The sequence below is a fragment of the Diceros bicornis genome, chromosome 37 (assembly GCF_020826845.1).
Source record: "Diceros bicornis minor isolate mBicDic1 chromosome 37, mDicBic1.mat.cur, whole genome shotgun sequence".
NCBI lineage: Eukaryota > Metazoa > Chordata > Mammalia > Perissodactyla > Rhinocerotidae > Diceros > Diceros bicornis.
This window is the reverse complement of record NC_080776.1, coordinates 23,878,751-23,893,655: the sequence shown is the minus strand read 5'-3', so window position 1 is coordinate 23,893,655 and position 14,905 is coordinate 23,878,751. Positions and strand designations below refer to the sequence as shown.

Genomic DNA, 14,905 nt, shown 5'->3' with positions numbered 1-14,905 from the left:
TCTCACCATATCTATACCTCTATTTGTCAGAGGTCTCATTCCACTTGCTAGTCAATGGTTACCTTGTCTGTCTCGCCCACTAACCGTAATACTCCTTAAAGGCAAGGATTTCAACTCTTTGCCTCCGAAGGCTGCTAGTACCTGAAAAATGCCCTGTATGTGTAAATTCAATATAGAAGATTTCCAAATTGTACAGACAATGACCCTTCCGCCTGCAAACTTATGAGAGCATCAGTTGCCCTAAACTCTTCCAAAACTTGAACTTTAAAAAATATTTCACAACTTGATAGGCAAAAATAATTTTTGTTATTTTAACTTGTACTGTAAATTAGTAAAATTCGACATTGTGTATATGTTTAATAGTCATTTATATTTCTTATGTCTTTTTCCTATCTTTCTGTTGGAAGCTCAAAGTTCTCATTTTTTGCCAACAGGAAAACAAGTAAAATGAACCTTAAATCCATCAGACAAAACTAGCCTCACTTAGCTCTGTGCAGAGTTGGAAAGCAACAAGGAGAGTCCACCAGGACCCCTCCCTCCTCCACTGCAGGCTCAGAAAACTTCTCATTTCTAGAAGGGGTATAAAGGATGACAGGGCATCACAATCAGACCACACCAACTTCAAGAGAGAAGTATTTTGCTCCCTGTGTGAGATTCATAAAAAACAATCAGTCTTAACATGTAATTTGTCTCAAGAGGCAGGAGTTGCAATTTTATCATGTAATTAAGTCCCCATGACAGCCGTAAAGAAACTTCGTCACCTTTATCAGGGAAAGCTTCAATGATATGCTTTCCAGCACCATCCCCAGAGTCTATAAATGTCCTTCCAGGGCTATTTACTGGTGGCTGTGTATGCTGGGGATCCGGCTGCTCTGTTTCACACGCAGCCACAGTGGAGAGGCAGCACTCAAGGGCACCTTTGTTTCTGAGCTTCCAAAAAAGCCCTCCTGGGCTATCGATGGAAGCAACACTTGACCTTTGCATAAGATGGCATCCATCACAGAAGTGACTTTGTTGTTTTGCATGATCTGCATGGGGCTGGGTACCAATGTCAGGAAAATAAGTTGGTGCGGTGTTTTTTCCCCCATATTGTGTTCTTCCACGTGATGGCAATGAGATTTCTTAATAATGTGAAATCAGTACAGACAATTTAAGTCATTATTAATAGATACACTTGATCTGAGGAAGTAGACTGTTTTAATGTTTTGTTAAATGAGGTGTGCCGTGCTAACATTGTTATTCAGAGGGAAGGTGGAGAGACTGACATTTTTGATATTAATGTCAGTGTAACTAACTCTGGTGGATGGTGGACGTATCCCAGAGCTCTTCAAGGCAGAGCCTTACCCACCTGCCCAGCTTATTATTTTAAAAATAATTTTTTTTTTAATTTAAAAAAGCTGCAGGGATTGGTAATGAAGGAGCAATGGCCTTTAGAAATTAAATAGGGGTGAGCTGGCCTGGTGGCTTAGCGGTTAAGTGTGTGCACTCCGCTACTAGCGGCCCGGGTTCGGATCCCGGGCATGCACCGACGCACCGCTTCTCCAGCCATGCTGAGGCCGGTCCCACATACAGCAACTAGAAGGATGTGCAACTATGACATACAACTACCTACTGGGGCTTTGGGGAAAAAAAGGAGGAGGATTGGCAATAGATGTTAGCTCAGAGCGGGTCTTCCTCAGCAAAAAGAGGAGGATTAGCATGGATGTTAGCTCAGGGCTGATCTTCCTCACAAAAAATTAATTAATTAATTAATTAAATAGGGAGAATGAGGACCAAAAAAAAGGTGTGAAAGTAAAGCCACTGTAAGACTTGGGACTATTGTGCCAAGGGGTAATAATGTTAGTATCCTAGGGTCCAATCAGATTTGGTACTTCGACACAATTTGGAATTATAGACACAATAGACACAATTCATGTAGGAAGCACAAAATTGACCAAGATAACGATATACACTGGCATGCTTGAGAAAGTGCTCCGAATCTCACGATATCCAGAAGGGGAATGACTTTCTGCCCTAGCTTCTCCATTTACATGGACACTTGAGCCCAGAAGGAAGCCAGATATTTGCCCAACGGGTTAGGAAAGAATCCACACATTTGCCTTCCCCCAAGAACACAAGGAAATGGTGGGGCGTCCTGCAGCCTAGGAAACACTACCTCATAGCCTGAACACATGGAAAGTCGCTGACATGGAGAAACAGGCTGACCCTGGAATAAAACCCGTCTGCCCCACATTTCAGGCTCAGCTGGATTATTCCACAGAGTACCAGCAGAACTCATCCTCAGACGCTTCCGAGGAAAAGAAAATCATTCGTCAATTCAACGGCAGGATGCAAAGATCCCAATATCACTTGAAAATAATAACCATTCATTCAAACACTACCATTTGGGGCTGGCCCCGTGGCTTGGTGGTTAAGTGCGCGCGCTCCGATGCTGGTGGCCCGGGTTCGGATCCCGGGCGCGCACCAAGGCACCACTTCTCCGTCCATCCTGAGGCCGAGTCCCACATACAGCAACTAGAGGGATGTGCAGCTATGACATACAACTATCTACTGGGGCTTTGGGGGGAAAAAATAAATAAATAAAATCTTTAAAAAAAAAAAAAAAACACTACCATTTGTATATCTCATTATAATTTTGAGGTGGATTTTACTTTTTCATCTCATTTGATCCAGAGGCAAAAACTCCCTCTCGTTAGCTACCCATGCTACAAGACTCAGTGTGGACAACCAGTTTTTGTGTCTCCTGCGTCCAAAACGTTATGCTTATATTTTAAGTCTCAAAATTCTTCTTTGCAAAATTATGTTCAAATCCAGTTGACTACCTAACTAGTTGTGAGAGAGATTTAGTCTGTTCACTCGGTCATCCAGATGAAAGTTGGGTGTCCTCTCCTGTTTGGATTTTTGTCTTTCTTTTCCTAGGTTCACCCCACAGTATGCAATAAAAGGCCACTGCAATTAAATCTGTTTAGTGCTCTGAAATGGTCCACCTATGCAAATGAAGCTCCTCCATCAAATAGGTACCACTTGATAGTTCTTCTGAAGAAATAAAAATATTAAACATACTGATTTGGAAACAATTATACTCATCAGAATCCCTCTTTCAAGAAGGGTGCTGTTTGGTTCCGAAGAATTTCCTGGACCAGCTGCCTGGAGCAGAAGCCGAAACCAGCAGGGCCTGAGAATGCGTGGAACCACACTAAAAGGGAAAGGGGGAGGATTTTAATGGTTGCACCAGAGAGAGAGGAAGTGGACATGGAGGAGAAAGGTGGAGTGAGACTGTGCAAACTGTGATGGACCCCTTCACATCACAGACTCACTAAGTGATGTTAGTGGGCTAGCTTGAAAGCAAACAAATCAACCAAGAAAAGCTAAATGAGCTAATTTTGTGCCCCAGTGTGGGCAGGGCAGAGCATACACAGTCTGAGCAAACACAGAGGGCAAGGAAACGTGAGGAGGCAAAGCACAGGAGCGTCCGGAATTCCAGGGAGGACTCCGGGTTCTACAAAGCAAGGGTCCCAGTGAGCAAGGGAACTTAAACTGACACCTAACAAGCTACCCTGTACAGATACGCTCTGAATGTTTTGAAATGATGTCAAAATGATGTCAAAACTTGCTGCATCTATGCCACCTAAATTTGGGTATAAACATCAACTCGTCCATCACACCACTAACCTCTGAGCTTAAAAGCAAGACAGAGAAATTTCTAGTGCCAGAAACAGGGGAGTTTCAGCCTCGTGATTCTCAAGGACAACAGTATCCCCTGTGCCTGGGGTTTTAATGCTGGCGTGGGGCATTGATGGCATCAGCCCATCGCTCTGGCCTGTTGAGATCTTTTGGCACCCTGATTGTGTCACACTCCACGTCACCCACCAATTTGATACCCACCCTTCCATATGTTCACTCAAATCATCGATAAGCATATTGTACAGGATCAGGCTGTAAACAGAGTCTGTGCTCCTGTTTGGAGCAGCGGTTCTCAACCTTGGCTGCTCGTTAGAAGCCCCTGGGAGGTTCTAACAGGCCTGATGCTCAGCCTGCACTCCCCAACCCATTACACCAGAATCTCTCAGGTTGGGATCCAGGCATCAGTGTTTTGTTTTAAAGCTCCCCAGGCCATTCCATTTTACAGCCAAGGTCTGAACCACTGCCCTATAAGTACCATGTGTATTATTTCTCCAGTTTGAGTTTTTTAGCAAGATTTTCCTAAAGAAGACCCATATTTTTTCCGTCTTCTCTAAAAGGTTCTCATGAAACCTTCCATTGCAGGTTGTAACATACATAGCTACGCCCACATCCCCTCTACATAGTAATGCAATAACCATGTCACACAGGAAAATTCTTTATCCACCCTGACTTGTTCCTAGTGACCCATAGAGCTCCAAATGCCCCCACTCCCGTTTTTAAATGTCCCCAAACCATTATTTTTTTATAATCCATTTTGGAATTTTCCCAGGACTGATGTCAATTCAGACTTTGAGGAATCAAATTCTTTTCCTATTTGAAAACTAAAACTCTAGTCTTCTTGTCCTTCTTCTGTTTTATCACAATTCCTCAAAGATTTTGACAATTGCTAGCAACTTCATACACAAATTCACTCTTGGAAGAAGCTGAGTTTTCATATGGACTGAAGTAGGCAGAGAAGATGAGATCTGGGTTGTATCTTGAAGCCTACGCATTGGCTTTGACTAATCTGAGAAGGGTGAGGATGATAAAAATGAGATAAAAATGGCTTGACCCAAGCAAGGTATCGATGGGTAAATTGGTGTGCAGCAGGCAAGAAGGAGCCTAACCAAGAGTGCTGGGTCAGGAAACAGTGTTATTCATTCATAACTACAGGACGTAGTTCAGCTGGTGGGAAGGAAGACTAAAGAACGCCTGTGTGTTGGGGACCTCTGGTCACTGCTTTTTCCTGTGTGATGCTTGAGGGCAGGATTATTGTGGGTTTTTTGTTTTGTTTTGTTTTGTTTTTTGGTCTCTGACTCTCCAAAACCTAACAACATATCCTAGAACATAATATTCCATAAATGCTTACCGAATGAATAGATGAATCAATGGATAGGCTTACAGATGTTTGTGGTGGGTTTTGTTTTGTTTTGTTTGTTAATGTAATAGTCACACATACAGCTATTCTTGTTCTTTGGGGGAAAAAAAAAAAGACACCTCTGCCAAGCTCCTGAGGTAATCTGCACGTCCTACTTGTGAACCAATGCTGTCGACCATGAACTATTTTTAAAGCTCTCACAAAGGACTGAGTCTGCTTCTGGATTACTACTCCCCACCCACTGGAATCAAGCTTGGATATTTATGGCACTGTTGACAAATATAACGCTTGGAAAGCTAAATTTAGCACAGGACACAGGGTAGAATGGCTGCTATTCCTGGACATACTTCCAGGATCTGACCCCTTTTAAAAATAACCCATGACAATATTTATTCAAAGAACATGAAATAAACAATACAAAGAGATTTATGCACCCCCATGTTCATGGCAGTATTATTCACGAAGCAACCCAAGTGCCCATCAACAGATGAACGGATAGAGAAGATGTGGTATATATATACAATGGAATACTACTCAGACATAAAAAAAGACAAAATCGTGCCATTTGCAACAACATGGATGGACCTTAAGGGTATTACGTTAAGCCAAATAAGTCAGATGGAGAAAGACAAACAGTGTATGATTTGACTCATATGTGGAAGATAAACAAACACATGGATAAAGAGAACAGATTAGTGGTTACCAGAGGGGAAGGGGCTAGGGGAGTGGGTGAAAGGAGTAAAGGGGCACATATGTATGGTGACAGATAAAAACGAGACTATAGGTGGTGAACACAACTCAGTCCGTACAGAAACTGATAAATAATAATGTACATCTGAAATTTACACAATGTTATAAGCCAATATGACCTCAATAAAATAATTTAAAAATAATAATAACTCATGACAAAATATATTAGGTAAAAAAGAACTCTCCAGTTTAAAGTGAAGTACAAGATCAAGTTGGATCATATCATAGTTGCGATGAATAAGTCCTTCAGAAATGTATCTAATTATAAACAGTCAGTCAGAAAAATAACATGGCAAATGACTGTGACTAGAGAAATGAAATATCTGAAGAATTAACATTGCTGCTGAAATGAACAGAGCAACTGCAGAATAAGCAAATGAAGGGGGAGGAGCAGGCAACTTGATTTTCCTGTACATCTGATGAGGGAAATGGTCCCCATAGCATTCTGTTCGTCATTTTCTGCATGCATATGCCTCTTATGTCCAATGAAGGTTGTACGTTCTTTGCAAATATGTCTGTATATTCCTTACGACTGCATTCTTCACAGCACCCAGGAGTGTTTCAGGCACACAGTGCGCCCTAGAAAAAAATCTCTGCTGTTCCATTGATGACACTGATGTTGTCTTTGCTGCTACTGATGGAGACAAAGAAGATCAACTTTGAAACCTCTGAATAGAGGTTTTAAAGGGCCCTCACAGAGCATACAATAGACAAGGTCTTCTTAGGAAACTTGGTAAGGCACCTTTACAGGTGGGGAAAGGTGGCCTGTGCAGGGAAGCCCACAGATCTGAGGTGGAACTCCACTCCCAGCATCTGAGTCCCTGCTCTTGGGCAGCCAAGACTCCAGGTTACCACAGTGTTCTTCCCTAAGGGAATAAGCTAGCAGATGGCCAAGAATGAGAGGAAGAACCACTGAGGAATTGAAATGTAGTCAAGCAGATTTCAAAGACACCAATCCATTCATCCTTTCAACCATTTGCATTGAGGACTTGTTGTGTGTGAAATACTGTGCTAGGTGCTAAGAACCCCACAGAGACGAAGAAGGAGAAGCTCGTGGTCAAGTTGGGACACAGACGAGTAACCAGCAGTAACCAGCAGTGTGCTGCAGACCACAGACAGGGTATGAGGGCAGACGGTAGCCCAGCCACAGACATGAAGGGAGGCTGAGCTGAGTGTTGATGAATGAGTGAGGCCGGCCAGGTGACGAGGGGAAAATAAGAATGCCAGGCAGAGGGGACAGCATGTGCAGACACCTGGCGTCCTGAGACACCAAGGTGCCATCAGGGGACTGCAGATCCCTGTGCTGAAGTGTGTCATGCTCAAAGACAGCAGTGAGGGACGAGGTAGGAAGCCCTTGTACTCACAGTGAGGGGTTTGGGCGTTGACCACCTCAGGATTGAGGAAGTGATCTGAATCTCTGCATCCCAGTTTCCTCTTCTGCAAATGGCATCAAGGGTACCCACGTGCAGGACTCCCCGGAGAGGACCACTTGCAGGAGATGCTGGGGTGGCAGCAGCCTCCTCCTGCAGCTCGCCCTGAGCCCCCACAGCTAAACCCCGTGGGCCCTTCTGCATCCTCTGTACTGAGCCTCAGTCCAGGTGTCAGACAACTGCAGTGAAGACAAACTCATGTCCCTGTGGCAACCAGTTCAGGTAGTGACCAAGCCACTCACCACCCCCCCACTGTCACCAATGTGAGGCCTTTAGCTTTTGAGGCACATTCTATGCTGCTTATCTGTCTGCATGAAGGCATCACAGATGGCCAGACAGACAGCCACACCTCTCCCACACCAGCACCCCTGCAGCCCGCTTCTGTAGAGGAGATGTAGGTTTTACCAATGTATGTGTACATCTGTACATGTACATTTATGCCTGCAAATCAGGTCTATAACCAAGGTAAAAACACAACTTTATTAAATTATAAATGCATTCAATTTCCCCTCCACTGTTTACCTCTTCTGTTTTTTTGTTTTCCTTTGGTTGGTTTTTTTATTGAGGTCACATTGGTTTATAACATTGTGTAAATTTCTGGCATACATCATTATATTTTGACTTCTGTATAGACTGCATTGTGTTCACCACCAAAAGTCTAGTCTCTGTCCGTCATTGTGCACATGTGCCCCTTTACCCCTCTTTCCCTTCCCCCCCCATCTTCCCCTCTGGTAACCACCAATCTGTTCTCCACATCTATGTGTTTGTTTGTGTATCTTCCACATATGAGTGAGATCATACAGTATTTTTCTTTCTCCATCCGATTTATTTCCCTCAGCATAATGTCCTCGAGGTCCATCCATGTCTAAAATGGTAAGATTTCATCTTTTTTACGGCTGAGTAGTATTCCATTGTATATACATACCACATCTTCTTTATCCATTCATCTGTTGATGGGCATGTAGGTTGCTTCCCCTGCACCCCTTCTAAAGAAGATCAAGGGTACTCTGCTGGGCCCCCTTTGTTGTGGAAAATCTCGGTGAAAGGGACCCCCCGGGGCCAAGGTTACCCTTCAAACTAAAGGGCCAACAAGAGAGCCTGCTCAGGCCTCGGGAGAGCTTAGAGAGTGGAGGGGCAAGCCACAGGGCAGCTTTGGGGTGCCATGGAGATTGAGAGGGGGACATGGGAAAAGATGGTGCTTAAGAAGTTCAGCTCTGAATAGGAGGGTGCTGTCCCATGAACCTATTCCTTGACTTCAAATCTCTTTTCCTGTTGTCTCTATGCTGTTTGTTTGATTGCAACACCACGTAGCAACAGGATCCCGCCGGTCTCCAGGGCTAATGCTGGCACCGCATTGGTGGTGGCTACTGTTATTCGCACCTCCCTCAGGAGTCTCTGTGTTAACTTCCCCGGGCATGTGCTCCGCTGCTTCCCCTCGGCCCGTCCAGGCAGTGCCCTCCTGACCCTCCTTCCTCCCGCTAGCCTCTGGTCATGTTTTTTTACTGTAGCCCAACTACATTGGCCCATTCCAACTTTCTAGTAGGAGAAAAACAAGAACTGGAAAAAAGATCTGAGAATTTTGTATTATCTATGTTATAAGAAAAAATGACCTTGTTAATTTTAGACAATAAAGTAAAGCCCTGAAATAAACTGTAGCAAGTAACTAATAAGTTACTAATGAAGAGCTGTTACCATTCATTAAAAAAATAATGTGGCATTTCTCACCTTCAGCAAGGGACGCACATTTTGGGATCAGTTCTCCACTGGAAGAAACTCACAGGCCACCAGGGGCCCTGGATGATGCCTTTGGGAGTCCCTGGTCTGCCCCATGGAGCCTCCCATCCAGGGACACTTGTGCACAGCCGGGTTGTTTGCAGCATCCAGCTGGGTCTCCCCCACGCATCCTCAGGGCTGACACAGCCCTCAGGACACACATCCACCACCACTGGTCACAGCAGCAAAGAAAGCGACAGGCCAAAAACAAGAAGACACCCTGCAGAGCAGGAAAGAGAAGCCCCGCCTACTCAAGAGTGTCTGCCCTCATCGTGTGGAGCGCTGTTCTGGAGATACACAGATGTGTCTGTCTCTGGAGTTAGCGTCTATACAATCACAGGGGGTGGCTGAGCACTTTGCTGTCTCGGTGGTCACATGACACTGGTCATATCAAGTAACCATTATCACATCGGAGCCCACAGGAGTTATAAATACACCACCACCGAGCCCCAACTGGATGACAATTGAGTAATGACAATACAAATAGCTCCCGCTCCATAAGACCATCTTTCTCCTTCCTGAAGAACTCTTCTGAAATCGACAGCACTGCAATGGAGAGACGGCCAGAGCCAGTGAGAGGAAAGCTTCAGATCTTTCAGAAGATGGACACAGAGCCTCAGGCTGGTGCCGGGTCCCCGGTGCTCGAGTACCACACTGCCCTGGTCACGGGAGACCTGGACCGCCTTGAGGCCCTCATGGACCAGTTCTTCCAGGATGCCAACGTGGTGTTTGAGATCAAGAAGGACGAGATGGAGTGGCAGGTGAAATCCTCAGCCACGTTTGGCCCGTCAGGTACCCTCGCTCCCTTAAAGCTCAGTTATTTATTTTTAAGGAGCTACTAACATTCCTCTGCATGTATAGCTCCCGTGTGTAGACGGCGCACACAGACGCTGTGGTTAACACATGCAAGCAAAGGACGTCTATAAATGAAATGTGGTTTGCAGGAGTTTTAAGATGTAGGTTTTAGGTGATGAGATGTGAGGGATCGAATTGGAAAGGCCCAACTGTCAGCGAAAAGTGCTCATCTGACGCTGGAGGTGCCTCTTGGCTTTAAAAGAGCGTCAGTTTGGGTGCGGATCTGCCAGCGCCTGCATTTGGCAGGCAGGGAGGGGGGAGATGGAGGATGAACTTCCTTTGCGTGCGCCCCGAGCAGGCTGCTGGCGTACAGCTCCGCGCAAGATCCTTGTATGAATCCGTGAACATCACGGCTACAGCGGGGTGGCTGGGGCCCAGCCACCGTCAACAGAGGGAGAGCTCTCAGGAGCTGCTCCTCCTGTAAACTAGGGAAGCCTGAGAATGGGGGAGGAGGGGGCAAGAAACCAGAGGTCCTTAAGTCACAGATGTCTGAGTACATTCTGGCTGCCTGAACATGGGCGCTATGTGCAGGGCAGGCAAGCAGACCCCCTAAGTGGAGATGCCCCCTCACCCCAACCCGGGATGAACAGACTTGCTGATCACAAGGCTGCAGCCAGGGCTTTCTTGGCTGGCATTCTTCATTGGGCACCCCTCTCCCGCCCCGTGTGTCCAGATGCAACACGTTTACGGAGAGGGTTCATGTGCTGGAAGCCACAGCAGCTCTTCCAAACCAAGAGGATTTGAGAGTCTGTGGTCAGTGAGCCAACAGCCAGTCTCCTGTGTCCCTGACTCGTGAGCCCTGGCAGGCAAAAAATGCAGAAGGTCCGTTTCCAAAGAACTGACACCTTTACGTTTATCCCTCACATGGAGAGGGAACAAACCCACATCGCTGTCAAAAGGCCAAGCAGCTCGTAGCAACCAGTGAGGGGCAGGGGCTGCAAGGAAGGAAAATGCAGTTCAGGTCTGGGCTGCACCACCTCCCAGCTGAGGGCGTCCCAGAGCCTTCCTGGGCCTCCTCTTCTTCACCTGCCCTGACAGGGGGTGTGTAGATTCCTCCAAGGGCCGTGTGATGATTCAACCAAGAATGCCAACTGCTTGAATGCTCGATTAATGTTTATTTCTTTTTAAATCACGTGCCTCCGGGCCTTGGACACACTCACCCACGCTCAGATGTTGCCGTTTCAAGTAGATATTAATGTTAACCCGTGGTCTGAATCCAAAGGCTCCTTCCTTTTTCCTCCTTAATCTTTCCACCCCTAAGTTGTGCTGTTTTTCTATGGCACACCTGTATGACAGAAAGCTGACAATGAACGTGAGCTGTTACCAAGGAAAGGGCAACCCAGAGAGCTAGTACTGGCCGCAGCCTCAGTGCGGGCTAGGGAGGGAGGGTGGATAGGGCTCAGGGCTGCTGGATTCGCGCTCTTTCGGCTCAGCCCTTGCAGCTGGCCCAACAGCAGAAATGACCAAACTCTGTTTGGCAACAGGGGCCCCATGTGCTCTGCCCTCTCTCGTGTGAGAACTTCCTGGTGACCAATTCCAGCTTCCCCTGACGGAAGCCATGGGGAAGGGGGTACACCTAGCAGGTCCATACTGGCCAGCCCCTCACTACCACATCCATGACGGAATGCTGGCCCCATCCAGCTCGCAGGGCACTGGCATGCAGGAGCTAATGTTTAGAAGGACGCACCACATGGGGAGAAGCCTATATCTGTGTTCCTCCTGGTGGCAGAATCTGGACCAGGGGGTGGGAATTACAGGAAGTTGCTTCAGGCTTTCTGATCCAGAGAGCTGCCAGGTTCTCTTGAAGGACTTGTGCAAGCTCGCTGCCATCTCCCTGGACTGGACAAGCGTGCTGGCCCTAAGCTATGGCTGAGCAATGCCCACCCACGGCTCCTTGCCATCAGTCCATGGGCAGACTTGGGAATCCGGGGTGGGTGAACAGAGCTGCTGGGGGTGGGTGGAGTTGGACTGGGAACTTAGCATGCCCTGGAGAATGGAGCACCCCCTTCCCGCCCCCCAGTAAGCAGACTTCCTATCTCCGGAAAATGAGTAGAATCGAGAACCAGCAGCTGGCCCCTGCAGGAATGTGGGTCATTGTTATCATTGAGGACTATATCCATCCTTCCCTCCCGAAATCAGCCCGATCTTCACCAGAAAGGGCAGCCCCACATCCCCAGGGCCTCTGGCCACTATCATCCATCACCAGGACGACAGGCCCCCCATCCCCCACAGGGTGTGCAACCATCTCCAGGCTGAGCCCTGGGGACACAGGGCAGGCTGGAACTCTGCACCACGTTCAGATAGGTAATTACGAGTGGTCTTTCAAAACTGCTCAGCATGGGTCCCCAGAAGGAGGTGGCCTCTGAAAAGGGTCCCCTCTGCAGCTCATTACAGCCACGGGATCGATTCTTCCATCATTATCAGAAGGCATTCCTGCCATGTGAAATCCTGTCCCTTGAAGTGTATTCACCAGGGACTGCTTCCCCCATTTCCACGAGCGCTCCTGGCCGCTAACAACCTTCCACGGGCCTTTTGAAAGCCCAAAGTTTTCAGAGAGGTAAAACCGATAGCACCCGCTCCATTCATCCCTCAAGAAAAAGCAACCCTATACACACACGCGCACACACACAAAACCGTAAAAAGCGCAAAGACACAAACCGGAATTGTGCTGAATGTGGACCAGCACATCAAAGCGTGCTTCTGAAACTCAGCCACTTCCAAGAGGACTAAACTTTGAGTGCTTTTCTTGAGCAGCCTCGGGGCTGTGGGTCAGTTTGTTTTGTCTGTTGTCTTCTCCTCTTAATGATAAAGGGGTAAGTTCCGGGCTTGACGAGAGAGAGCTGGATTCGAGAAAAATCCACAGCTCACTTTCCGCACTCCAGCTGCCCCCAATTCAGAGCCTGGACAAAGTGAATTCCACACTGATTCTCCCACTGTCCACCCCACCTAGTCAGCTTCTAAATCCTCAAACCTTACCCTAGTCCCCAATCACCCTCTTATTTGGCAAAACCCTCAGGCTTCTCCACAAGGGGTCCCCACCCCACAATCTCTCTGGCTCAGTTTTGGCCTTATCAATCTCCTTTTTGATTTCTTTTCTCTCTGTGTCTCCCATCTCTGTCTCCCTCTCACGGTCTCCCTGCTCCATCTCTGTGTGTGATGTGACTCTCCTGGAATCTTCCTGCACTGCTGTTCCCCCTTAATCTCTCTGACCCTCTCTGCGCGTGTCTTTTCACCTCTGTCTCCCTAGGCCTTGCTCTCTCTCTCTCTCTTTCTCATCCGTGCGTCTAGCTGGATCCCACTGGGTTTCTCTGTCCCGGCCCTCCGCGTCTTTGTATATCTCCCCGCAAGCCCACCTGGTACCTACTTCTAAGAGATGGTTTCACTCTATTTCCGCCTTAATGGACACCGCCCCCCATAGGTGCCCCCCACTCACCTAACCTCTCCTCCGCCCCAGGCCTTTGGACCCTGGAGTACAAGCGGGAGCTCACCACGCCCCTGTGCATCGCCGCGGCCCGAGGCCACACGGCTTGCGTGAGCCACCTGATCGCCCGCGGCGCCCACCCCGACGCCAGCCCCGGCGGCCGCGGCGCCCTGCACGAGGCCTGCCTGGGGGGCCACACGGCCTGCGTCCAGCTGCTGCTGCGGCACCGCGCCGACCCCGACCTGCTCAGCGCCGAGGGCCTGGCGCCCCTGCACCTCTGCCGCACGGCCGCCTCGCTCGGGTAAGGACACAGCCCCGGCCTCGGCCACCGACCCAGACCGGCCACCTCCGCCCTGGCCCCCGCCTCCAGACTCCGCCCCAGACTCTTGGCCCCCGCCCCACCCCCGCACCCTGGACCGCGCCTCGGCCTCCGCCTCCGGACTTGGACAACCCCGGCACCCTGACCCCACCCAGACCCGGGACCCGGTCTCTGTCATCGCTCCAGGACCCGGCCTCGCCTCTTCCGCCTGCAGACTCCACCAGACCTCGTGGCCCCTGCCCCGCCCACGGACCCAATGGGTCCTCGGCCTCAACCCTGCACGCTGACACCCAGACCCGGGACCCCGCCTCCGCCACCGCCACGGCCCTTGCGGTCCATCAGAGCCCCGCGATGGCCACAGCGCTCGCTCCAGCCGGGTACCCCGCCCTGCCCTTGGCCACAGACCCTGGACCCCGAGCCCCCCTTGGTCCCTACCCCGACCCCCACCACCAGACCCAGACCCCGGACCCCTGACCCGGTACCCGGACCCCCGGGCCCCACCTCGGGACCAGACCCGGGCCCGTAGAGCACAGCCGCGGGCCCCATCAGGCCCCGGGAGGGTCCTGGATCGCCCCGGCCCCCGGGCGGGTTTAATTAGCGCTTGATTGCGAGCGCGAGGGGGGAGGCGCCACACCGCGGTAATGAGCGGGGTGATCACCGGCCTGCAGACGCCGGCGCGAGAGAATGCTAAAAGGCCGCTGGCAGGGTTGGAGGCAGAAAAATTAGGGTTTTTAATGATAATTTTATGCAGAATAATTGTCACAGTGTGACATAAATGGTTAGCTCCTCGGGCGGGGCTCCGGAGTCCCACAAGGAAGTCGAGCTGTGCCCGGCCTTTTCGGGGGCGCCGAGCCCACCGCCCGCGCAGGTGCTGGGATCCTGGAAGTCCTGCAGCTCCGCGTCCAGCCCCGCGCTGTCCTTGCAGAGTGTCTGTCCCCGCGGGGTCCAGTAGGTCCCGGGAGAGGCGGCGGGGGCCACCGTGTCATTGCACAGGATTTATGTTTGCGTTTTTCAGCTTGCGTTGTGTCATCTGGACATTTCTTGAGACCAAGTGTTCCAGTCCCTGCCCTTGGGTTATAATTTCTTGGCCTTCTATCTCTGTGGTGAGGATTAAATAAAATCACCACGTTAAGTGTGGGCAGGCAGGGCTACTGCGCTCTCAGGGACCAAGGTGGGGCATCACCTACAGGTCACCTGAGTTCAGAATGGGGGCTCAGAAGGGCAGTGGACCACCAAGCGTCTTGAGAGTGACTGCAGGAAACAATGTTCTAACAACATTTTTTTTGTTTTTTGTGAGGAAGATCAGCCCTGAGCTA

At 49.3% G+C, this 14,905-nt stretch overlaps 1 protein-coding gene across 1 annotated transcript in view; it reads left to right on the top strand.

Annotated features, from left to right (window-relative positions):
* ASB18 (ankyrin repeat and SOCS box containing 18) overlaps window positions 1-14,905 on the top strand; it is a 63,657-nt gene that overhangs the window by 11,930 nt on the left and 36,822 nt on the right. The window contains exons 3-4 of the mRNA XM_058533487.1: window positions 9,667-9,786; window positions 13,304-13,571. Of these exons, the coding sequence (XP_058389470.1) occupies window positions 9,667-9,786; window positions 13,304-13,571 (388 nt within the window). The remainder of the gene's footprint in view (window positions 1-9,666; window positions 9,787-13,303; window positions 13,572-14,905) is intronic.